The 26,165-nt window shown below is 42.0% G+C and overlaps 3 protein-coding genes across 4 annotated transcripts; all 3 read right to left on the reverse strand.

Moving 5' to 3' along the window:
* Window positions 1-796: 796 nt before the first annotated feature.
* LOC113305220 (probable phosphoinositide phosphatase SAC9) lies at window positions 797-10,602 on the reverse strand. Of its 2 annotated transcripts, none has more exons than XM_026554307.1 (15): window positions 10,412-10,602; window positions 9,584-9,640; window positions 9,384-9,463; window positions 8,612-9,210; window positions 7,909-8,041; window positions 6,337-7,556; window positions 5,927-6,034; window positions 5,198-5,368; window positions 4,815-5,054; window positions 4,131-4,589; window positions 2,839-3,654; window positions 2,370-2,567; window positions 1,715-2,170; window positions 1,393-1,623; window positions 797-1,260 (listed from the first exon to the last, which is right to left on the reverse strand). In XM_026554307.1, the coding sequence occupies exons 3-15, from the start codon at window positions 9,394-9,396 to the stop codon at window positions 979-981; spliced, it is 4,926 nt and encodes a 1,641-aa protein (XP_026410092.1). In that variant the 5' UTR covers window positions 9,397-9,463; window positions 9,584-9,640; window positions 10,412-10,602; the 3' UTR covers window positions 797-978. The 2 variants fall into 2 exon arrangements, with proteins under 2 accessions (XP_026410092.1, XP_026410096.1); XM_026554311.1 differs by having other exon boundaries at window positions 9,584-9,662.
* Window positions 10,603-21,792: 11,190 nt separating this feature from the next.
* LOC113352546 lies at window positions 21,793-22,704 on the reverse strand. The gene has a single exon (XM_026596359.1). It carries the CDS (start codon window positions 22,702-22,704, stop codon window positions 21,793-21,795), a length of 912 nt encoding a protein of 303 aa, XP_026452144.1.
* A 336-nt stretch (window positions 22,705-23,040) lies between these two features.
* Window positions 23,041-23,592, reverse strand: LOC113352553. Its single transcript, XM_026596367.1, has one exon. It carries the CDS (start codon window positions 23,590-23,592, stop codon window positions 23,041-23,043), a length of 552 nt encoding a protein of 183 aa, XP_026452152.1.
* Between the last annotated feature and the right edge of the window lie 2,573 nt (window positions 23,593-26,165).

Here is a 26,165-nt window from a genome sequence, read left to right on the forward strand (position 1 = left end):
TAAGAGATTGTTACACGAGGGTATATGATACCTCAAGATTCATCAAATACAATTCGAATGGTAAGCCAAGAGTCGGCAGCGACATGATATTGGAGCAGGATAGTTGTCTTCGTGTCGTAGTTGCATCGGAGGCGAATGTTGGAGTCGAAGGTCAGAAGACCTTCGGTCAGTGCGTTCCACAAAAAAAGCTGTACGTTTGATGGACACAACAGTGTCCACAAAAACTTAGTTGGTGGTGAAGGAGATCGATGCAATGGATTGAAGTTGCTAGCCGACCCGCTTGTTATTGGAAATGTGTGTTCAAGGATGACATATGAGGGAATCTATTCTGAACGCATTTCTCCCAGAAAAAAATATTCCCTCAGCCACATATTATTCATCGAAAATAATTTACTGTGACACTAATGCTATAGATGTTCTTTCCTCGCAAGGAAGGCATTAGTGAACAGTGACAGTGGTGTCCATTTCCATATAAAGAGAATCCCATCTTTCTTAATTTCTTGATTGATCATCAACTAAGCTACTTAGGGTCCAGTACAAAAGACAACACATGTCTAGTCATATCTAATATTTCTGTATCTAATATACGCTCTTAAAGGACATAAATATACGTTTGGTTAACCAGTACTCCTCACAAGGGTTAGAGAAGGGAAATGTCGTATGTTGAATGTAGGTGGCTTAGTGGAGTTAACACTGAGAAGACAATATTGTTACAATTACATTGAATCATTTTATATGCTTTGGAGCCAGCACGAGGATGACTTAAATGAGCATCGGCCTTTTTGGAGCTTGATCCTGAGGAGAGAGGCTATGCGCCCAACAGTTGTAATATGTATAGAGGAATCAATATTGTTACAATTACATTGAATCATTTTACAATGAATAATAAACAAGAATATAATGGTGACAGCAACCACAAAACTGAGGAAACCCCGACCTATGCCATCTCACTGTCAGTCTGTCATGCCTATGTAGCACTTAAATTGCAGAAAGACTTGCCCATTTTCCGAGGTCGTATGGATCAGCATAATAATACAACTTGATTCTATTTGACAAAGATAGCCCTGCTGCCAATGGTGGAACCCTAAAATCAGAGTCAGTTTGTTCTAAAGGGTCATCTGCAAAGGCAGCAACATCACCAAGAAGTTTGAAGGTGATCCGCCGGGCTTGAAAAGCTCTTGGAAAATCGAAGTACATTGGTGTCCCCGCTCGAGCCATTGGCAACCGATATTCCCCAACAGTAACCATGTTATTCGACTCCTGAATTATTCACCAGAATCACCATAAAAAGGCACAATCAGAGTTTATTGGTTATACTGCAAGTCCATGAACAGAGTTGGGAATGTCTGTGGGAGGGAGTGAGTGAGTGAGAGAGAGTTCAGTTCCAACTACCTGATACGCACAAACTTGGATAAACAGAATTGCCGGAAAGATGTGTCTGTCTTCTAGCCAAGTTAACGAATTATCCCAGATGTTCGCATCTGAAGATGGTGAATGGGTGATTCTAGGTTGTATTGCACTGAAAGCGTCAATGCGGAATCCAGCTAATTCGGGCGAACCAAGTGACAGATATTGTTCCATGACACAATCGTTATCACTTAGCCTTTCAGCTTCAACAGGAACCTGAAACAGATACAAGCTAGTGTGACCCATCTGGCTACGAAAGTTACGAAAAGAAACTCTAGAGAAAAAAAGAACAAGAATCTTAATTTACCCTAAACCGGCTGAATTGTGGGCCTCTCTCCAACCAACTTTTCAATTTTATCTGATCAGAGCCTTGTTCTGGTGCAGGTAATTCTTTTGTAACCGAACTCCCAACTACTAGAAGTCTTCTGGCATGGAGGCATGGGTCACTCTGAACAGTCCCACCAAAAGAGTTCCGGCGATGGTGTTCCGCGAAGGGGTTTTCATCCAGCGAAAGAAGATTAAAATCTCTCCCTAAATTAACAGAACCTGAACCAGCCCGTTGAAGACGCAATGTTACCCAAATGATGCGGCACCGAACTGGATTCCGGAAAGTGAATCGAATATGCCTTGGAATAACATTCTGAGTATCAGATTGTTCTGGTCCGTAATATTCTGAAGAGGATTGAATCAATGATTGGACCTCCCACTTTCCCATGCATGAACGCTCTTCCTTGTTTATCTTATTGCTGGCCCATATTTGCACCTGTACTAACAATAATGGAAGACTTAGGAAATAAAAAGGTATTTGATGTGATTAATAAAATAATAGTAAGGGCTAGGAACTATCATTTTTTTTATTTTTGAACAGATAAAATCGGGGTCCATCGGGAACAAAATAGTTTGAGGGAAGGATACAGGAATAATATAATGATAAGCCGAAATAGTTATGAAGAACTGCTTACGGTGGGAGTGTCAGAAGTTGAATAGCCACACGAACTGACAAGTAGGAGAACGCCTGATACATCAGAGACACTGCTAAGAACAACTGCAAATTCTACAAAAGAAACACTAGGTGGAGCTTTCCAATATGAATGCCCTGATCCTGAATCTAGTGGAGTGAGCAGTGACAGGGAGGGTGCAGAGTCCGCAGCTGTTTCCACCTGTAATAACATGCAGTTAAGTAATATGTGATTATGTCAATAAAGGGCATCTTCTTGAGCTGGGTAATTACACCATTAAATTTAGCAACAGTAAGCTTGTGTTGCAAGTTTTAAGGAATATAACAGCTTAAACAAGGAATTGATGTCGCTAATTCAAAAACGATTTAGTGACAAAATGAAAATCACTAGTTAACCGGCAAATCAAAATAGTACTGACATAAGCAATACTTATCAGCTTATTCTAAACTGAGGACAGAAATACTCATTATACCGTATGCAAGAGGCTGGCAGTTGGAAATTCTGCAAGTGACTCTTCTCCATTAAGTAACTTTCTCAAGTTCTTGGGAACTAGGACATTGTCAGAGGCTCTGTTTTTTTCAAGATGATATTCTTTTGACGGAAGTCCCATCACCTGGTATAGAGCTTTACGTGCTGCACTGTCTGCACGAGTACTTCTTCTCAGGCTAATCAAGGCCCTAACATAGTCCAGAATCAATGCATCTAGGATAACCTCATTGCAGCAAGATTTACAGATAATCCCATCTGGTCTAGCTGTACGATTACGACCCCCATCACTTTGACCACTCAAAGAACCGTTGTAACCTCCCACCTCCTTAGAGTTGGGGCTTGAAAGCAGGAGAGCTCCTTTTCCAGCACAGCAAACTTTGCACGCCTTTCTCTTACAGCGTGAACATGTTAGGATCGGAGGGGAAGTGCCACCAGAAGAGATCAGGGAAGGAACTTGTACACATGGCTGAGTTACAGCACGGACAGCGCACAGCCCACCAGAGCATGTCTCTCCAATTCCACATATATTCCAGAAATCTATAATATCATCATCACTGGTATCAAGACCAATGGCAGCAGTAACTTTATCTTCCAGAGCAGCCTGCCCAAGCAATGCAAGACTGTTTGCAATTTTGCATAACCTTCCCATGTATGAGTCATCAAGTAACCCGTTTGGATCTACAGTAGCAGGATCAGCGCCAATTGATAATAAAGTTCTATCTCTTTCAGCAGCAGAAAGATTCACCCTAAGCCGTTCAATTTCAAGTTTCATGGCTTCTTCAAAGTCGATCTTCCTTGCCTGCAGAGGATGTTTTTCAGGAATGCTGGGTTAGTTTTTAACTTTTTTTCTAAAAAAAACCTCTTTCAAGTTTCATGGCTTCTTCAAAGTCGGGTACCTACAAGCCCGGGTAGCTAGGCAAGGAAAGAAAGAAAACTCTCCCCCACTCACATACAAGTGGGATTTGAACCCCAGACCATTTGGTACAACCACCAAGCGTCTGACCAACTCTTTTGTTGGATACTTACATGGAATGCTGAGTTAGTAGCTACACTTGACTCTAACAAAACAAAATGAGAGAGAATTATGGCTAAACAATAAACTGGGATTTCAAGTCAGAAGCACATATGAGTTAAAAGAAAATACTAATCCATGGCCTCAGGCTATTCGAGTCTAAGTAGGTTTTCTTTTTTAAAAAAATCTTATCCAGCAATCAGTTAACTTCAATAAAAATTAGATGAACAAAAGTGGTACTAATGCAGGATGGAGCGAAGTACCATATGAGGACCAATCAGAGCTTTGAAGCAATCTGTATAATGCTGAATGCCAGTGTTGTCTTCAGGTCTTCCATCTTGTGGCGAACTCGAGAACTTGGAATCTTCTAAATCATTGAATTCTACTATAGGATTATCTAAGAAATCTAGCAAGTCCCCTCCACCAGACACAACGTTTTCTGTTGAATACGGTAGCTGTTGCTGAGAGATTGTATCAGAAACCCCAATGTCTCCAGTCAAGAAATCAAATGTCAGGGAGGCAGGACTTGTAAGTTGGGCTGATGGCAAAACATTTTCACTAGACACAGAACTGCCAACAAATGGATTCGTCTCCGAACTACTAAGAAAAGGGTTTTCCTCCTCTTCACCTTGATGTTTATTGAGAAGCTCCCAGAATTTCTCACCAAGTCCTTCCTTGGTAAATATGCCTTTCCAAGGAAGAGACATTCCAAGTATCTCTATCTGTGAGAAGATAACTACTGGGTTCAGTTCTCACAAAAAAAAGTACAACTACCTAGAGCGTAAAGATATTTCAGCATAAGCTGCAGATAAACAAATTATAAATTTTGTCGCTTTACCAACAAGATACCATGGTAACAAATTATACAGCTGAAGAAGGGTGAGAAGGAACAAAAAATCTGCTTAACCACAGAGCTACTACTGTTGAAGAAAGTCCCAACTCTGTACCTCACCAATCGTTAAAGGAGTTTTTCCACGAACTGCAGGATAAAATGCAAGTGCCACTACACGAGTAAGAAAGTCCAACTCTCCCTCTAATTCCTCAAAATCATATAATAATGAAAGGCTACGTGTTTCTTGATGGCGGCGTGCACCCGCACCAGTGACTGCCATATCCTCAGGACTAACAGGGCCCGGTAAAGGTATCAAGAGGTTAGTCCCAGTTACACATTGTGGAATAGAACCCCCCTGCATATAGCAGACAATTAACTATCAGGAAGTATAGTGCACCGCAAGTTCTCTTCCTGTTACAGATAGGAAGGTGAGGAAATTTCCAGCATAGAACTATCAATACTAAAGAACTTTATAGCAAAAAGAAGCTGTAAACACACCTCGAGAACAAGTTTGAGCCCATCTAAATCACGTCCTGTCCTCACATCAACTGTTGCTGGAAAAGTTGAATCGTCTGCACCATGAGAAATTGTGAGAAGAAGCTGACAAACATGACAAGGCTCGGCAAGATAAATGAAAAGCTCAACCACATCTGCTGCCTGCGGACAAACCTGCAAAAACAAAAAAGACACATATTCTTGTATTTTAGATAAACAATATCCAAATATGTAAAGGATACATATATTAATAAGAAGGCACACTCTCTAAACAAGTTGAAAAAATGAAATATAAGTTATCTAACCGAAAGGCAAGGTCATACAGGAAAGGGAAAGCCCAGATAAACCAAAATAAATAAATAAATTGCACAGAAGACCTCAAATATTTAGCCTTAAAACTTCTGTCTCAGTCTCAGTATAAAGACAACAAAACGTTTCAGCATCCCAACATGTACAGTAAGAAATCCTACGAAGTCAAGGGTTTCTTATCATTCTTGGACTGAGATCACCATATGGTCCCACAGCACTAAAACCTTCCAATAAGGCTTCTTTTGTGAAAACAAATGATAAAACAAACATATTGATTATCTTTAGCCTGAGTTTTCATATCAAAAGGTTATTTCTAATAATAGTTTAGCACTCCTCAGCTTGCAAGATTGCTTGGTAAATTTGACTGGTTCAAGACTTCAAGTACAGGGACCTTTTTTCTACGAAAGTCAAGAAAATAAGTACCCATATTAAATCCTTTTTCTTGAAACTCAGAAGGTTGGCTTCAATAGTGGAACTCGGTAACACACTTGTAACCGGCTTTAGAAAGCAAGCAGAAGGCCGGGATAAAACCTGTATTAGCAATGAATAGAGAAAAAAGGCCTTAAAATACAGACGATATAAAAGAAAGGACAGTTGAGAATATACATAAGTAGAGAGGAAATATCAGTAAGCAAGAGAATGTTATGACCTTTATCTGCAGAAATTCGATAGATAACAAGATTCAACAATCTAGGTCAAAAAACCTATACCAAGTAAAAAGTGCTTATATTGTTTATCCATCTGGTATAATATCTACTAAGATGCCACATAATAAGCATGAATACAAAGTTGTAACTTCTGACTACTTCAAAAAATTCATCAGCAACACTTACTTTTAAAGGATGAATTGCAAGTGATGGGAGATGTTTGAAGAGTCTCATTCCAAGAAACATCTCCAGCTGCTTCTGTCGGGAGCTATCTACAATTGTATTTTTATATCTTCTCTGCAGACTGATCTTCACATTTTGTGCAACGGAGAACTGTTTAAACTTTCCCCCAGTTTCTTCGTTAAATATGCTTAGAATTTCACTATGCATAGCCCTGGAACCAGTGTAGAGTGTTGCATGTATATCACCAGCAAGCAGGAAAAGATCAGCAAGTTGAGAAACTGGCGACAGTATTGTGGATCTCTTGAACTCTTCAAATGTCATATCAAATCTCTTCCATGGTTTATCTGGACATGGATGAACCCAGGTAGTGGTTCTAGTGTTATGATCGATATAATACGCCTTGCCTGTTACTGCATCGGAACGTTTTTCCCACCCTGGTGGTAGTGGGGCAACATAACCACCATAGTTGTTTACTGATGGATAACCCAAAGCCATATCGGAATCAAGAGAAACCCCTAGGCGTCTACATTGCTCTACGAATACTTGGAGGGCACCAAAATAACTAGCAGCATTTGTTCTATCCAAAGAATCTGCACAATTGAAACGTATAACTCCATTTTGATGTGATCTTAGGCAAAAGGCACCTTCAAGATCTTTGGTGCATATTATTTCTCCCTTGCAATCCTTAAGCCGCTGCCGTGTGGGCAAATAATCCCCTTCACAAATGCCTATACTAATGGTGGGTGCCTTGAGGTGTATCCAAAGTCCCTCAATTGTTTGCTTTTCGCCTTTGAGTTTTGTACTGGCATGCCAGTCATAATGTACCAAATGTATCCGAGTATTAGAAAGTTTTCCAGTTGACCTAATATAGTTTATGGATTCCTCAAAATGCTGAACTAAAATGCATTCTGATTTTCCTGTTCCACTTCTAAGCAAATTGATACATACAATAGGAACCAAAGATTTTTTATTCTGACTAGATCCAGCATTTCCACCTATGTTGCATGTACCGTATCTCGTGCTTAACCTCTGGTAGTATTGTGAACTTCCTTTATAAGGATCACGAGCAGATATATAAATTTCTGCCTCTGCGACAGTCATCTTTAATTCAGCACCCCACCACATCGGTATAGTACCTCGTCGCCAAATATACGTGTTGAAAGGAACACTTTGACCTGCTCTCTTCGGAACCCAAACAAGCTGCTCACACTCCACTTCATTTCCTGTGAAACACACGTTATACTGAGTTCTCTATAATTCAAGTATGACTACAAACCTGTTGTACAAGGATAAAATCAGTTCAGCGATGTACATCGGAACAAGTTTGAGCATACTAGTATTACCATTTTATGCGGATAAGCCACATCATCATCTTCCAAACAAAAATAAGAGATACCAAAAACATCTTCTGTGTTTTCCTTCTCTTTTTAAGAAGCGTGATATTTATAAACAACAATTACACAAATTGATTAGGAGATAGGACCAATAACCAATTGATGCAGAAGAGTCACATTAGCACCTCTAATGACGATATACAACTTCATCTCAATATTACAAAAATGTACATGGCGTTACCTGTGCTGAAGCACCCATTCAACCCTCTGGCCAAGTACCTAGTACCAGGATGCAGTCTGCTACGTCGAGCTGTGAGAGCAACTACCCCTTCTTGCTGACCCGAGCTTCCAAATATTCGACATTCTGCAAACCCCTAAACGTACAAGAGATATTATGAGTCTTAGAATCACAAGAAGTGCTGCAAAGACAAGAAACTTTTGGAAATAGGAAAATATATGTTAGCTATGGCTAATGTTCTATTCTTCTTCATAGACCTTCAATCCATAAAGTTGTCAAACTTGCATGAATTTATGAGATGAGCTTCATTTCATTTTCTTATTTAGGTATCAAAGCAGAAGACGAAAAACAGCAAAACATCAACGAAGGCTAGCATATTTTTATTTTATTTTATTTTTATCAAAACCCCAAGGGGTAACTTTATTAGTTAAAGAAAGAAAAAGAGAAACGGAGGGGGTTGTAAGACCTAAGCTACACAAAGAGAGAAGAAAAGAAAAAGCTAGAAAAGGAAAAAAGAACTTTAGCGAAATCGAAAATTGGGTAGAACATCTCTGTCTTTCCCCATTACACCAAAAATCAAGGCTGGTGGAGAATTCCACCAACAAGGAGCTAGCATATACATTTCCTATCACCAACAATAAACAACAAAGCAACAGAATGAGAAAACAAAATGATGGGTAAACAAAGTATGAACAACAGGAAAAACCTGTAAGAGAACAACACAATGTTGTGGCAGACCAATGTCCTTGAAAGGCGCTGAAAACCATAGATTCCAAACAAATTCCTCATCTGGCTTCAGCAATGACATACGACTTGGGAAAGGCCTTGTAATATCCTTTGTGTCACAGAAATAGTGCTTCCCATCAATGTCTAGGTCAGTCAATTCCTGAGCATTCTTTAGTTCTCCTTTACCCTGGGGTTGAGGGTTCAGAAGCTGAATCTTGATCCATTGACTCTCAGACACTGTATACACACACCCTCCGCCAGGTAAATTAGGAATAGAAGCAGTTAATTTAGTAGCAACTAAAAGTAACCCAAGACTCCCGAGGGCTGAATAACCTAATATAGCTCTTGCATATGTTACACTTTTACAAAGCCATTTCGATCCATTTGTGATGAAATTCAAAGCTTCCTCTTCAGAATCAAAAACATCATATCCCAACTTATTTCTGTGGCACAATGCTCCAGTTGTTGGATCAACATAAATCACCTGAGTGTCACTCCTAACGGCTAAGCTCACAATAATATACACTTCGCTACTATCTAATGTAACCACTACCACAGAGGAATCCCTTAGACGACCAACTGCAAACACAGAGACATAGACACAAGCACCAGGATATGTTATAATACATTAATGAAGCAATCTCCAAGAACACTGCTGAATGCTAGAGTCGAGGTAAGAAATTCATGGTGTTCAAAAGTAACAAGACCAATAAGTCCAATCACAAAGATTATCCGCACTAATAAAGAATTACCAGGTGATTCCATAAGCTTGTATTGAGATGGTTGAACACTTGAGCGATCTATGTAGATCGATGCTTAGAGAACTAGTAATCTGAAAAGGCAAGGGAAAGAGGACATGTTACATGGTAACAATATCTATATTGAAAGATATTGGCTTGCATGCGGTCACATATTCAATTCATTTTGTATACAGAATCCTGGGTTTATTTACCTCGAACAACCACCATAGGTTCCACTCTCCACCATCATTGTCACAGCATGTATTCCACTTTCCAAAACAAAAATGAAAACTGAATACTGTCAAAATGTAGTTGCTGCTCATTCACATGATGTAAAGTATGTTGTGTATTAGTCAATGGTTAATCTATTCTCCAAATGCCAGAGATAGTGGCATAGCCTATATGAACTCACTGTATACCCAAGTAAGACCCAGATTTATTTTGCTCAAGCATTAAAAAACTCCTAAACTTGAAGTGATGTAAAATGTGGCCTATATCACCCTAATAGTTGACTTCAAGAACGGTGCAAACTACCTTGTTTTCTATGTGAACCACATTCTTATGCTCAAACAAACTTGTAACACATATAATCCTATAGCAAAATATGAAAAGGGGGATAAAAAGAGTCTCCTTCTGTATTTCCCCTTTTACCTGTTTTCAATAACTAGCTCAGAAATTTTCAGATTCTAGTACTAATTTCTATGAATCATTTGGGATCGACACCAGAAAACTAACACCTAATGCAAGTAAATCCCCCTGAGAAATACATCAAAGCCATCCTTCATTTAAACAATTGAAGCCAATTCACAATGTGTAATCAATTAATCAATGTGAGGGGGGAAAAAGAAACAAAAAAAGAATTTAACTAAAAAAATCCACTTCAAATTCAACAATTACAGATCAAGATATCATAATTTTAGACAATAAAATAAATCAAATTAAGAAGGATTGTAACAAATTCACAAAGGGATCATGAATATTAATAGTTTTTCAAAATAAAAAATTAAACATAGACGAGAAGAAGTAATTGAAACCCTAACCTTACTTATGGAGATCTGATATTGATGATGGTTGGAGATGATGAAAGTGGATAGAGTATTTTCAACGATAAAATGAAAATGAAACAGAAAAAAGATTTATAATCAGATGTCAGCACCAGCACCACCACCACCTTGGTTGGATCTTCTAGTGACTTGCATACTTTGTCTGCTTGAATGCCTTCTGTGGTTACTGATCACGAGGGTCGTATTATGAAATCAAAAGAATTGTCTATCAAATGGGCTTTAAAGCCCCTGGTCCTAAACGGACTTCATTGTGGGCTTGTCGTAGACCGATTTTGTTAGGTTAGTTAGAGTCCGAATTAATAAGTGTGCACATAACATTTCAATCTCTACCCCGATTTAATTTCTCTATGTTTTCGCATATTTTTATACTAGTGCTTAGAGCTTTTTCAGTGGAATGTGTGTGAAGAAAAAAGTCTTCATCCACATAGGATACACAATCATTTTTATAAAAAATCATCTCCAACCCATTAATGTGAGGATGATGTGGCAAAAAAAAAAATCATTAGACATTCACCTAGAGGATGTCTTCCCATCCTAGTCATACTTTTATTAATAAAAATCATTAAAAACAAATATGGAAATAATTTCAACCAATTATACACCTACAAATAAGTAAAAGAATGTTTTTTTTTACTCGGTCAACAGAAAATAAAATAAAAAGCGAAATTGTACAGGGACTAGGCTATATTAGCGCTAAGCCGTTAGGCAGCATGCCAATAAGACCTATTTGAAACTAAAATAAACCTCTCCAGGCCATTCAACAGACTGAATAAAACCTGGTTTACCCTCATAAAACTCATAATTTTCCTCAGCCAACAAACATGCTTGTTTGGCCGAGGCATCAGCTGAGAAATTAGCCTCTCTGTAGCTATGAACATAACTAATGTTGTTGTAAAAACTCTTCGCCATTCTCCACTTTTGCATTAGCTGCCACGGCAACTCCCCTTTCTGGAGAGCTAATATGCAACTCATCGAATCCGATCTGACGCATAGATTTTTGACATTCCACCTTTGAGCAACAACTGCGCCATAGATAACCGCATATACTTCAGCATAGTAATTGGGCATGGAAAGGGCGCTTTTCCCAGATAAATAAGTAAAAGAATGATACAACACTTTAGGGGTTGGAGATAAAATTTATTTTCTCCTAATATTTAGGATTTTATACCTAGAGGATGTCTTAAAAGTGATGTCACATATGAAACATCCACATTCGCCATCAGTTTTTTGGTCAATCAGCCCTCGAATTACTGATGATGAAATGATGAAATTGGGGTCATTTCTCTACTTTGGCTTTCATGGGATACTCATACTCAGTAAGCTCTCTTTCCCTTTCCACCAAAGTTGTTCAATTTCTTGTTTATTTTTGGATTTAGATTCTGCAATTGTGAAATTATTGTGAAATTTGGATTTTTTAATTGCTATATAAATTGCAGAGATATGTAGCATTGTAAGTACAAAAGAGTGCACAACGTTATACAGAAGCAACAATAGATAAGATTACAATACTCAAACAGATATCATAAGGAGACTTACATGATAGGAAATGTGTTGTGAAATTATTAGGTCATTTCAAACATTCAGGACCAAATGGGCAACATGTTTGCACGGTTTTTGAGTACTCAGGTGATAATCTACTAACATTTTCAAGTCATCGTGGGATGCCGATTCACTGTTATTAAGTACTCGAGTTTTCATTGGTATTTGTGAACACATAATCACGAGGGCATCCACGTGTCCACAAAAAATGTTCGCATTCATAAATGAAAGACGTTATACACAATATGACGGTTATAAATAGCTTAAACACGATGACTCATCGACTCAGAGTCTTCGGACTCGTCATTGTCTAGTCGATATTAAGTTAGATCAGTCATCCCATAGGGTTACGAAGCATGACCGATCCAGATATAAGTAATAAAATGTAAATACGATGCTGAAATGTAAATAACATAGAGATTTACGTGGTTCAGCACTAAGGCCTACATCCACGGGGTGTTGAGTTTCACTATGCGTTGAAGGGTTACATATGAATTCGAATGACTTTAAGTGAAATACAATAATGGAGGAAATGGAAATCATACTTACTCTTCCTATTTCTCTCTCCTAGTTCTCTCTTCACTTTTACAGATTGGTCGCCCCTTTCTCTCTTAGAGAAGGAGGGTATTTATAGGGAAAATATGTGGGGTCTCTTGTCAGAAACCGTTGAAATCTTATTTTCTTGTTGTCTGTGCCAATCCCGTTGGTGTCTTCGTTCCGAACCGATGCCCCCAGCGACTGTTGTTGATACCGCTAGATCGATGCCTTCTCTTCCTCAGATATCTTGACACGTACCCTATGGTTAGGGCATTTAATGTGGGTGGTTGGGTCGTCTGCGTGCGACAGTCGGCTGTCTGCAGGTCCCATCACACCCATGTCAGTATGTTTAACCCCTACCGTCGATCTTTGATTTATCCTTGATATTGGGTAAAGTAACGTTTAGGGCATCTTTCCCTACTTCTCTGTGGTTCGTAGTTTCAGTGCCCCTTGGTATAGTGGTCTGCATTCCTTCCACGTGTAGATATTTGGACACGTGTCGAGAAATGGATTATGTGCATACAATTTTCCCCTTTTCTTCTAATGTGGGGTTTAGTCGAGGTTAGAAGATAACTGTCGTCATAGTCCTCCCATCTCTCTTCAATAACTTCCCCTGGATTTTAGGGCTCGTTCCTCATGCCCTTGCAATAACTTCTTCTCGATTCGTGGGTTGGTCTCAATATTCCTGGTGCTATAAATGGTGGGAGAGAGTTAATTTTGAAATAAATCCACATTCTCTTTCACTATCTCTTTCTTCTGTCAGTCTTCAACTCTCTGACTCTTCATCCTCTTCTTCTATTATTTTCTTTTGTTCTTTAGTTTTTTACTGCTGGTGCTGCAAGGAGCACGATATCCTAGGTTTTTTCAGAGTTTTGTCCGCTTGTCGCTACCTTCCTTACTCGCCTCTGTAAGCTTGAATCGCAGGTACGGGGTTTTGTCCTCTTCTTTCAATTGCGTTTGTTTTGCTTTTCTGCTGCTGTATTATTGGTTTAGTGATGAAGAACAATTATACGAAAGTATATATACTTGCCCCTGTTCTTCATCCCTAAACCTATAAACTTCTTGCTCTGTAGATTTACTTCTTTCGTTTGCAACCTACCTAGGGTTCTCCGCTAGATACTCTCTTTTAGGGTTTTCAACTGATGTTCATGATGAGTTCACAAAACTTGAAAAGTTGCACTTTTTGATCCTTATAGTTTCTTTCGTTGACTCTTCGTGTTGTTTTCATGCATTCTACGTGTAGATATGGCTGATCATCACCGGGCTCCCTACCAGACTCCGCCACCGAGCCCTCATGGACTCCTCCTCGGAACCTAGATATATCTCCGCCCGAAAGAGGTCCAACTAGGTCTTCGCACCCAGATCTTCGTGCCCAGAGGACCACTTCTGCCCCAAGTTCTAGAACTTCTTCTGTTAAGAAGGGGGATCAAGCGAGGTGCCCTCCAGGGTCAAGGTACGTTGTTATTCGTCCCGCGGCTACCCAACGGGCTGGGTCAGCAGCGGTACCACCTACTTCTCATCGTCTCACTGAGCTGCCACTGAATATCCAACCTCTTCGCTCAGTTGTTCCTGACACGGTGCCTCCCCCCCCTCCGGCCGTTCCGATGAGAGGGAAGATCATTAAAGGCAGCGCTTCAAAGATTGGTTCATCCAGGAATCCGTCATCTAAGAGAAAAGCTTCAGACTTAAGTCCCCCGAAGGGGTCTTCTCCAGATCAAGATGAAGATTCCGAGGCCCTTCCCTTGATACGGAGCCTCTCCGTTGCTAGAAATAAGGTAACTTTCAAGCACATAGATCTCGAGGCTTTTAAAGCGAAACACGAACTCGAGCACTTTGATGTTAGATTTTATGCTCCTGATGATGATCTTACCTTTGAGATGATATCAAGCTATAAGTACGATGAGTATCATCTGCTTACTACGGTGGGGGCCTTCGAGGCCGGGTTGATGTTGCCTTTGTATAAATCTGGCGATTCTTTCTATTACGACGCCTTGGCTAATCGTGAGGGTTCTACTTCCTCTACACACTGTCGTTCCATGATGCAGCTGACCGGGAATTATCTTCGTGCACTCAAGGAATGTTATCTCCGTAGCAAGGGGAAAACAACGATGACCTGCTATGTTCCTAACCCAGCTGAGCGGGGATGGTATACTCCTAAGAACTTTAATAGCTGCTTCGGAGATTATGTTAATGGGAGGAACCGCAAGCCTTGGAGTGTTGGTCTTCGTACTATTACGACACCTAGTTGTGGTGTTCATCTTTTAAGCGAAGTGTGTGGTACCAAGCTGAAATACGTTCCGAGTACCGAACAGTCAAGCCGGCGGATGCTTTTTCCTAATCGTGAGAGGATTCAACGTGATTATGATTATGAGTGGCATGCCACCATTATTGAGGTTATTGGTCCTTGGGCTTACGGTTGGATACATGGTCCACGTGATTGGCGTCCCGTTGTTGGTAGCAAAGCTCGTGAAACTCCTCCCTCTCTCTATGGTGATTTATGTCCGTGGCTATTAAACTTTGAGGGGATGAACTTTGAATATGCTTGCGACGTTGTTGATATGGATGAGGAGGAGAGTTCTGATCTTCCTCCGAAGAGTTCCGCTGCCGTCCAGGTATGGTTTATTGTTAGTCCGTGTATTTTCCCCTTTTCTGTTGAATTTGACATTTTAGTCAAAATGAGGAGAAAAACTCACCGGACTCTCTTCATATTGGTTTTTAGGCAACGAAGAAGAAAAAGCTTGGACCCGTTCAATCCTCTACCGCTGCTGCTGAAGAGCCAGAAATGCCTGATGAGGTGAATAGTCCAGTGAACAAAGACTTTATTGAGGATGACTTGTCCGATAATGAAGAATGTATCGGTACTTACCCCCATGAGCACGAAGAGTCCAAGCATGATGGTGATGGTTCTGCTGAGAAAAACGTTATTCTTGATGATGGTGCTAAGGAACATGAAGATGATGTAGGGGGAGGTGTGCAGCAAGAAGTTTCCCCTAGTGGAGGCCTTGGTCCTCCCCCCACTCTTAGTCACGGGAATGATGGAGCGGGTCCTCAATCTTCGATGCCTGTATCTACCCAAGAGTTTTCTTTTGGAAAGATTTACTCTTTGGGTGGACCGGTTGATATGGGCGCTGCCATGGATTTGGCAGAGGATTTCTCTCTTCTTTCTCCCAACGATGGTTGGGATGTTCTTGGCGACGAGGTGGGTGGTGACCCCATCGGTGCGGGTGACAAGATTGTTGGGGAGGAGAACCGTTCTGTTGGTGAAGATGCAGAAGCTCCTGCTGGCAAGGAGAAGGAGGTTCAAAAAACTTTTGTAGTGACGGGTAATCCTGATACAGGAAAAGGAGTTGTCGTCGAAGGTACTATCATCGATTCATCCTCAGAGGAATTTCCTCAGTTGCAGACGCCTGAAGGTGACGATATAATCCTTGATTGGATGATGAAGAGCAAGTTGATGTTCATGCCCCACCCTGCACCGCTGGTTCCTGGTGAGAAAAAATCTGATGCCTTTACTCGTCAGATGATGCAGATGACTCCCGAAGGGAAAGTTGCAGAAATGTGGGACAAAGATTTAAGGGGTTCTTCTTCGAAACTCCTGGTTGATCCTCCTTCATAGGTTGCTGAGATGATGGCCATTGTTGATGGCTATCAATATGGTTTTCCTCAACATCGGGTACTCGAGGTATGTTCTTTAGATCTCTGATTGATCACTCTTTCGTGAGCGTAAAATCTGACTTCTACTTTGCTCCATCAGATGATGAGGAGTGAGCATTGCAACCATACTCTGTACCAGTATTTCAGGGCCAAAGCCCTTAAGCTTGAGGGCAAGCTTCGTCACCGGGAAGAGGAGTTGAGCACCGCTGAGCCTCTCATCTCTGCTAAGGATAAAGAGATTCAGGATTTGAAGGACATATTGAAAGGGAAAGAGCAACTGGGTGCTATGGAAGAGCAGCTTCGAACGGACATGGCTCTTGTTCGCAGCGAGTTGGAGGAAGCTCGCAAGGGCTCTTCGTCTGTTAAAGGTTCGTGTTATCTTCGTTATCTTACCTTCGTCTTCTTCCTTAGTCTTCTTGGTGTTCTGTCTGAGTCCCACCCTATCTCCAGCGGGTGACGCCGAAGAGTTGATGTGGCTTCGGAAGGAAAGGGTCCGGCTTGCCTCTCATAACAAGGGGTTAGTGGAGAAGATCAAGAGTGAAGCCACCAGGTGGAATGCTAGGACCGAAGAGCATAAAAAGCTGCTAGCTGGGTTAAGGGCCAGGAAATCCCAGTTTATTGATATGCAGAATAGTCTTCGTGAGGCCATTGAACATGCCTCTAGCTTGGCGGCTAGGGTAGAGCAGTTAGAGAGGGAGCTACATCAAGCTCGTTATTCTCATGGTCCTGAGGTTACTAATTATATACAACAGCTCGTTCGAGAGAGAGAGACGATGCTAGGGCCGAACCCCATGCTCTTAGCAATGCGTTGACTGCTTCTCGTGTTGACGTTGCCCGTATGGTCGAGTCTGAGAGGAATATCGAGGTGAACATGTATAGGCTTAATAAAGGGATAGAGAAAATGAATGATGAAGTTAACCACCTTCGTCACCAGGACTCTATGAAGCAGGTAGAGTTAGATGAGAGTCAATATGCTCTCTCAAATCTTCAGTTGGATTATAAGAAACTATCCGATGAGTTCGATTTTCTCGCTGAAGGCCGCGACGCTGTTGTTTATGATTTAGAGGCAGCTTCGGCTAGAGTCGGAGGTATATGTTTATTTTTTGGTGTGTAAATTCGTATCTTTAATTCCTTATACGCTGCGTTTATTCCTTGTGTAGAGCTCGAGGACAGCTTCTTGTTACAAATGCAAATCTTAAAGAGGCTCAATCTTCCCTAGTGCAGCAGGAGAGCCAGACATCGTATTACAAAGGTTTAGCTGGTTCTCGTGACGAAGCGGCGACAGAGGCAGCTAAGGAAGTGGCTCGGTTGACTGCTTTATTGTCCCAATCTGAGCTTCGGGATACTGTTATCGATCACAAGGCTCGCTGTCAGTTGGCCGAGGAGGTCAACAAGGTCTTGACATGAGTCGAGCAAGGCCTCTTAAGGGATCATAATATTGTCAAGAACTATCCCCGTCGCTCCATGCCCGGACCTATGACTTTCTCCTCTGGTCCTTCTTCGGGTGGGAGCGTTCCTTCGTCTCAGAAGAAGAATCCCACTGATCATGCTGAGTCATCTAGGGGAAAATAGGTTTCTTTATTTGGGAAGTTGATCTTTGTTGATTATTTTGCTTCGGGCCATTTTTTGGATATAATATTGTTTTCTTGTGTTTTTCCCGATCTTGTAATCAACTTTCATGAAATAGATCAACGCTTTTTGGTATATTTACAATTTTCTTCCTACCTGCAACATTTGGTCAGTTAATATATTAGATGCTTAATAAGATTTCAAATGATAAAAGTGTTTGGTTGCGATACCAAAGGTGTGCACCTTCGTGATCATCTTGGGCCCTATACCCCGCTGGCTAGTCCTGAGCCAGAGGATTCCCAGACGGTGGGGGTCGAGGCAGCGTTCCCGGATATGTGGTGAGTTATTGAAATATTTACAAACACCCATTCCGGATAGAGTTGGTTGGTTATCTCTTTCTGATGGATGTCTCCCCCATGGTTTTACACTTATAAACACTTATAGGGGGTCCTAAGAGATTGTAAGTGAATACTTTCCCCAATGGATATATTTTTCAAAAAATTGGATCGTTTTGATTGATAGATTGAGGGCTGATACTCCTCATCCAGAGATAGAAACATGTCGAGCAAGTACGCTGCTTTCTTCTTCCGGTACTCTTCACGCAGGTGCAGGGCTGCGCTGCGTTATGGGTAGTATGATTTGAGATATTTAGCATTCCAAGGGTGTCTGAGGATTTCTCCTTTGAGGTTACGCAGGTAATATGCCCCGTTTCCTGCGATGTTATGTATAACAAATGGTTCTCCCCACGTTGGTGCTAGTTTACCCCACTTCTTCTCTCGCTGGTATTGGAGTATAGTTCTCAGCACATACTGCCCTTCTACAAAATTTCTAAGCTTAACCTTTTTATTGTACTCCCTTGCTAACTTTTGTTGGTAGTTTTCCATCCTTTGTAACGCAGCTTCCCTTCTTTCTTCCAAGTCATCTAGCCTTTCCAACATCATGTCCGTGGTGAGGTTATTTTCCCATGCCTCGGTCTTTGTTGTTGGCATAAGGATTTCTGTTGGTATGACTGCTTCAGCCCCGTAGCTAAGGAGGAATGGAGATTCACCGGTGGCGGACCGACGCGTGGTTCGGTATGCCCATAACACGTTGTGTAGTTGTTCGCACCAGCGTTTTTTGTGTTCGTCCAATTGTTTCTTGAGGATGAGGGCGATAGTTTTATTTTTGGCTTCGGCCTGTCCGTTGCTCTGGGGATAGATCGGTGTTGATTTGTTCTTCCTGATTTTGAAAGTATCGAAAAGCATGTCTATGTTTTTTTCTTATAATTGCTTGCCATTGTCGGATAAGATTTCCGCTGGGATATTTTTTTTCCGAACCTGCAGATGATATTTTGGAAGATGAAAGTGAATACGTATGAGTCACGGATTCTAGCCAAAGCATTTGCCTCCACCCACTTACTTAAGTAGTCCGTGGCTACGATTAGGAATCGTCTTTTCCCCGACCCTTCGATCAGGGGTCCGACAATGTCTACTCCCCATTTGGAGAAGGGCCAGGGGCTATCTACAGAATTTAACTTTGTTGCGGGAGCATGGATCCTTCTGGCAAACCGTTGACATTCTTCACATCTTATGGCCATCCTAGCTGCATCTCTTATCATATGCGGCCACTAATACCCATGTATATGCCTTGTCCGATAACGATCTCATTCCGCTATGATTCCCTGCATCGCCATAATGTATTTCTTTTAGAATGAGGTGCCCCTCTTGTCTTGACACGCATCGTAGTAATGGCCCGAGGAAATATTTTTTATATAAGATCCCGTCGCGGAGATCATATCTCCCTGCCTTGGCTTGTATCTTCCTGGCTAGTTTCAAGTATGCAGGTAGAGTACCTTCTTGAAGGTAAAGATGAATCTCAGATCTCCAATATTTTTCCTTGGTAAAATCCTCATCCTCATTTGCTTTCGTTACGATGTCATCTTCCATGAAATCGTCGGCAATATCCTCCCCTACATCATCCTCAGCAATGTCCTCCCCAACGTTGTCCTTGCGGTGTGTGGCGAGGGATTGCTGAGGGATGATGGAAGGTTCGTACACCCTGGATACTTTGATAGCTTTCACGCTCTCATCTTTTAACATAGATGAAATGTATGCCAAGGCATCGGCATTCCTGAGTTCCTTTCTGCATAGGTGCCGAAATTTGATGTTCGGTATCTGGGCTGCCAGTGTCTGGACTAACGCCATATACTTTGAAAGGGTCTCGTCGTAGACATTGTATTCTAGCCCGATTTGCCGTATGACCAGCTGTGAGTCACTTGTCAAGCGTACCTCGGTTAATACCATTTCTATTATTAAACGAAGAGCGTGTACCACAACCTCGTATTCGACGATGTTGTTGGTATGCCCCTTGAACTCTAGTCTCAGCGCATGGACGATCCTTTCTCCGGTGGGGGTGGTGATTACGATGCCTATGCCAGCACCTTCTCGATTTCTGGACCCGTTTACGAAGACTTCTCATTGCCTTTGGTTTGTAGGTTCCAGAATATCGACAGGGTCTTTTCCATCTTCGGTTTCTGGCATGCCTTGGACTTCCTCGTCACTTTCCAGAGGTAAGTCCGCTAGGAAATCTGCCAAAACTTGAGATTTCTGGGAATGTTGAATCTCATGGATTATGTTGAATTGTTCGAGATGTGTGTTCCATTTTGCTATCCTCCCAACTTTCCCAGTTCTTTTGAGAACAGCCTCTAACGGTGCTTTGCAGGGGACACGAACATAATGAGTCAAGAAATAGGTTCTCAACTTCTAAGTTGCCCATACTAATGCCAAAATGAGCTGCTCGATCTTCGTGTAATTCCGTTCCGCCGGGTTAAGTGTCTTGCTGACATAGTAAATTGGCTGCTCAATCTTCGTATTGGTTTTAACCAGCACTGCGCTGACCGCATCATCGATTGCAGATATATAAAGAGCCAATACTTCGTCAGGATCCGGCTTCTGGAGAATGGGGATTGTTGCCAAGTACTCCTTAATTTGATGGAAAGCTATCTCACATTCAGGGGTCCACTCGAATTTGCATCCTTTCTTGAGGATGTTGAAAAAGGTTTTGCATCTATCTGATGATCTTGAGATAAACCTCCCTAGCGCTTCTAGGGATCCATTGAGTTTTTGGACTTCTTTCAAATTCTTCGGGGATGGCATTTCTAAGATGGCTTGGATTTTGGCAGGATCGACCTCGATGCCCCTTTTAGTTACTAGGTATTCAAGGAATTTACCTGAAGTAACACCAAATGTATACTTCTCCGGGTTTACTTTCATGTTGTGCTTCCTCATAAACTCAAAGATATCTCTCAAATCCTGGTGATGATCCGCGCGCAGCTTACTTTTGACCAGCATATCATCTACGTAAACCTCCAGCGTATTCCCTATCCACGGTTTGAATATAGCGTCGACCATCCTCTGATATGTTTCCCCCGCATTTGTCAGTCTGAAGGGCATTCTTGTGTAACAATAGAGGCCATGAGGGGTGTAGAATGATGTGTGTTGTTGGTCTTCTTCCGCCAGGAAAACCTGGTTGTATCCTGAGTAACCGTCCATGAAGGACAGTTCTTCGTATCCTTCCACAGCTTCGACCAGTTGGTCGATGCTAGGGAGTGGATAACTGTCCTTAGGGCAGGCCTTGTTGAGGTTGGTCAAGTCGATGAAAATTCTCACCCCTCCGTTTTTCTTTGGCACGATGACTATGTTCGAAATCCACTTGGGGTATTTCACCTCCTTGATGAATCCTGCTTTTAGCAACTTGCTGAGTTCCTTCTCAATGGGCTGATGATACTCTGGAGCTATCTTGCGTACCTTCTGTCTGAAAGGAGCTGTGCCTAGTTTTATGCGGAGCTCATGTTGAATTATCTTCGGATCTATTCCCGGCATGTCTCCTAATTTCCACGCGAAGACATCCGCGTACTCTATGAGTAGTTTGGTTAGGGTTAGCTCTCTTTCCTTGCTCATTAAAGTTCTTATCTTGATCATTTTCGGATCTTTCTCTGTCCCTATGTTGATTTCCTTGGCGGGTTCCAAAGATGTAAATGTAGGCTTCGGTTCCCCTAGGAGAGGGACGTTCTTTAATTGCTATTTGGTAGGCTCCTCCGTCATCTTGTCCGCTGAGGTACTTTCCTCAGCGCATTGGACGACTCCCCCCTTCGTCAGGCTTTTTCCTGCGATTCCTTCGAGGTACAAATCAATGGCCTTTTCTTTGGCAGCTTCCTTGTTCTGGCTTCTGCGGGATTTTCGTTGCTCATCTAGCTCGTTATTGAGCTGGTTTTGCATAGCTTGGCATTCCCGAGCAGTGACCTGGTCACCCTTGATCTCCATTATCCCTTCGGGTGATGGGAATCGAAGACACTGGTGATAAGTTGATGTTATCCCCTTGAGCTTGTGTACCCATCCTCGTCCGATGATAGCATTGTAGGGGAAAGGAGCGTCTACCATACTGAAACGGGTGTCTATCTTCATCGGTCCTGCATTTATTTGTAGAACAATGTCCCCCAATGGTTTCGTAGGAGCCCCGCTGAATCCATAAATGGTGTGGTACGAAGATATCAACTGCACATCGTTTAGCTCCATTCGTTTGAAGGTATCATAGAACAAGACGTTGACTGAACTTCCTCCGTCAATGAGGATATTCTTGATGTTGCACCCTGCTATGGGAAGTGTGAGGATCAAAGGATCATTGTGATCCTCCATGTCTTCCTCGACATCATCTGCCTCGAAAGTGATCGGTGCATTCATCCATTGCTCGTGATCGTCTGTCTCTACCCCATTGATCTTGTACAGCTCGCAGTAGTCTTCGAATTGCTTTCTCAGCCTTTTTCCAATATGCGCTGTTAATGATGGTCCAGCGGCTTCCGAACACGAAATGATGTTTAGTGTTCGATTGCCTTCAGGAAGTTGAACTTGTTTGCTTCGTTTCGACCTGTCATCTGCTTCTTCCTTCCTTATGTATTGCTTCAGTTCTTCGTTGTCCATAAACTTTTGGACCATTATCTTCAAGTTCTTGCACTTCTCGGTTGGGTCCCCATTGAAACAGTGGTAGTCGCAGTATTCCTTCGATTTTTCGGACCTTGGGGGTTGCTTTCCTTTTGACCATGGCCATTCCAAGTTTTCTCGACCCTTAATTTCTTTTAAGATTCGAGCGTAACTTGTGTTTAGCTTTGTGTGGACTTGATCTTCGAATCTTCGATCATTGTTTCGAGGACTTTCTCTTCTTCCTCTCCTATCTTCGTATGGGCGTTCGATTGAACTTCTTTTCGATCCGCTGGCCTGCTCTGTGGAGTTAGTTCGATGAGATCTTTGAGCATGGGCCCTCGGATTTTCTCGTTAAATTTCTTCCAACCTGGCGTGTTTTTCGATGATTACTCGAAGATCCCCTTCCGTCGTGGGTACGCTCCCATAAATCTCGACAAACAACTGGCTCATCCTGTCTAAACCCCACTTGTAGTAGTAAATGCTGACCACTGGGTCCACATTCCCTATAGCGTGGCATATCTTATGCCATCTATCCGTGTATTCCCTGGTCGTCTCCTTGTATCTGATGGCTAATGAGAATAACTTGTCCATCCCAGCGTGAACAGCCTTGTTATACATGTAAGTTCTTAAAAACTTTTCGGTGAGTTGCTCATACGATCCGATGGAGTTGGGAGGTAATTTATCAAACCAGGACAGAGCCGATCCCTTCAAGCTTGAAGGGAAATATCTACAGAGGACCACGTCGTCCTGATCCCATCGGGCCAACATACGGTTGTAATACCGAAGATGGGCCGTGGGATCGCTGGATCTATCGTAGCATTCAAATGCTGGGATCGGACATTTCTTGGGGATCTTATCTTTGGCTAAGCTTGGGACTATAGGAGTAATATTAGCTTCTCTCATGACTTCCCCTAATCTTACACCTCCTTACCTGGCCTTCAGCTGCTTGATCTCTGCTATCATTTCAGCGCGAAGATATTCCATTGCACGGTGATGGCCGACTATTGCTGCGGATTGCCCTGGTCTTCGATCATTACTATCGAAGTAATCCGAGTCTTCGGAAACATATTCTTGGTCGTACGATCGGTTTCCCCTGATGTGTCCTTGGTTCAAGGGCTCGGGATTGGCTTCGTTTGTTACGATCATTCTTCGATCGTGATTTGGCTCTGGTGCTTTTGAATTAGCTTCGTCATGTTGGTTCGCTATCTTATCTTTGAGATCCTGGTTTTCTCTAGCCATTAATTCCACTGCTTCTGCGTATGTTCGCTGATTCTTCTTTAGTTCTTCGAGCTCTGCCATCAATTGGGAGGAATGATTCGATCCTTGGTTTGGTATCCCGACCTGTCCATGCCCTCCAACCGCCATGGTTCGACTTTCGTCGGTTGTATGGATTTGGGGGGCAGGGGGATCGGTATCTCTCATCGGTGGCTCTCCTTGTGTTACGATGGGTTGATTCATCGTTAGAAATGGCTGAGTGGTTGGAATGGTCTGGTTTTGATCATTTGTCTGCGGCATTCCGAAGGCTGCCAGGTGCATTGTTGATTTTGCGAACCCTTCACGTTGCTCATGAACGCGTGATCCCGTTGATAGATTGGTCTTATCAGCCTGTGGCGCAAGGGCTTTGACCGCTGCCGCTGCTATCGTGCTGGCGTTCATTGGTGAGGTGATCTCAGTTGTGTCCACCTTCTGGGTCGCTGTCTTTTCCTTCTCACCCTTTTGCTTACTGCGGGTCACAACTGGTGTGGTCCTCAGCGTTTCTTTTGATGGGGCCTTTCCTTTTCCTACCTCTTTGACTTTTTCCATGTTAGATTCCTGCAAAAGACGATAAGCAGTCGAGGGAAAAGGGGACCGCATCGGTTTTGTTAGCATAATTAAACTTAAGTGCGGGCGATCACGACACCGAAGGTACGAAAAAGATATTCCAGCTATTACTCCCCTCTTCAGAGGTATTGGATTTTCTTGATTCCTTCGATCCATCGTGAAGCTCTAAGAATAACACGAGGGAGTTTTAAATGTTTTCTAACATCCTAATACGACAGATCTGCGATTTTAAACGATAATGGTTGGCAGATCTGTTTGTTTTAAACAGCAAAGATACCAGATCTGCGGTTTCAACACTCAAAGTCAACAGATTTGGTATTTTAAAAGGACAGATGGAAGATCTGTTACCTTAAAACAGAGAAGACAAATCCTAGGAAACAGATCTGCTGTTTTTACAAGTCCGTAAACGAAGTTTGTAGAAGAATCAACGTAAAACTCTTACAGAAAAATCAGTGTAAAATTCTTGTAGAAGAATCAGCGTAAAACTCTTATGGAAAAATCAGTGTAAAATTCTTGTAGAAGAATCAGCGTAAAACTCTTATAGAATTGCTAAGGCCTTTAAAGGCGTCCATAACGAAGTTAGAATAAACCGTCTGAGATACTATTTCACGAGGAATAGTATCAAAGGCTCAAAAATCACAGGAAAGATAAATCTTTTACCGGGACAGAGTCCCTGTTTCTAGCGCCAGATTGTGAACACATAAATCACGAGGGCATCCACGTGTCCACAAACAATGTTCGCATTCATAAATGAAAGACGTTATACACAATATGACGGTTATAAATAGCTTAAACACGATGACTCATCGACTCAGAGTCTTCAGACTCGTCATTGTCTAGTCGAGATTAAGTTAGATCAATCATCCCACAGGGTTACGAAGCATGACCGATCCAGACATAAGTAATAAAATGTAAATACGATGCTGAAATGTAAATAACACAGAGATTTACGTGGTTCAGCACTAAGGCCTACATCCACGGGGTGTTGAGTTTCACTATGCGTTGAAGGGTTACATATGAAGTCGAATGTCTTTAAGTGAAATACGATAATGGAGGAAATGTAAATCATACTTACTCTTCCTATTTCTCTCTCCTAGTTCTCTCTTCACTTTTACAGATTGGTCGCCCCTTTCTCTTCAGAGGAGGAGGGTATTTATAGGGAAAATATGCGGGGTCTCTTGTCAGATACTGTTGAAATCTTATCTTCTTGTTCTCTATGCCAATCCCGCTGGTGTCTTCGTTCCGAAACGATGCCCCCAGCGACTGTTGTTGATACCGCTGGATCGATGCCTTCTCTTCCTCAGATATCTTGACACGTACCCTATGGTTAGGGCATTTAATGTGGGTGGTTGGGTCGTCTGCGTGCGACAGTCAGCTGTCTGCAGGTCCCATCACACTCATGTCAGTATGTTTAACCCCTACCGTCGATCTTTGAGTTATCCTTAAGATTTGGTAAAGTAACGTTTAGGGCATCTTTCTCTACTTCTCGGTGGTTCGTAGTTTTAGTGCCCCTTGGTATAGTGGTCTGCATGCCTTCCACGTGTAGATCTTTGGACACGTGTCGAGGGATGGATTATGTGCATACAGTTTTAGTTGCATATATGTTTCAGTGGTGTGTACAGTTGGGAGTTTCTTAGGCCTAGTTTGGTATCGGC

The sequence above is a fragment of the Papaver somniferum genome, chromosome 1 (assembly GCF_003573695.1).
Source record: "Papaver somniferum cultivar HN1 chromosome 1, ASM357369v1, whole genome shotgun sequence".
Classification (NCBI taxonomy): Eukaryota; Viridiplantae; Streptophyta; class Magnoliopsida; order Ranunculales; family Papaveraceae; genus Papaver; species Papaver somniferum.

Excerpts from the sequence above, each read along its gene's own strand:
- LOC113305220 (XM_026554307.1), bottom strand. Across the intron at positions 6,035-6,336 it reads TTGCAATTCATCCTTTAAAA|GTTTTATCCCGGCCTTCTGC; the intron begins GTAAGTGTTGCT and ends TTGCTAATACAG. Across the intron at positions 2,171-2,369 it reads CAACTTCTGACACTCCCACC|GTGCAAATATGGGCCAGCAA; the intron begins GTAAGCAGTTCT and ends TTGTTAGTACAG.
- LOC113352546 (XM_026596359.1), bottom strand. The coding sequence starts at position 22,704 with ATGGTCCAAAAGTTTATGGACAACGAAGAACTGAAGCAATACATAAGG.
- LOC113352553 (XM_026596367.1), bottom strand. The coding sequence starts at position 23,592 with ATGAGAGAAGCTAATATTACTCCTATAGTCCCAAGCTTAGCCAAAGAT.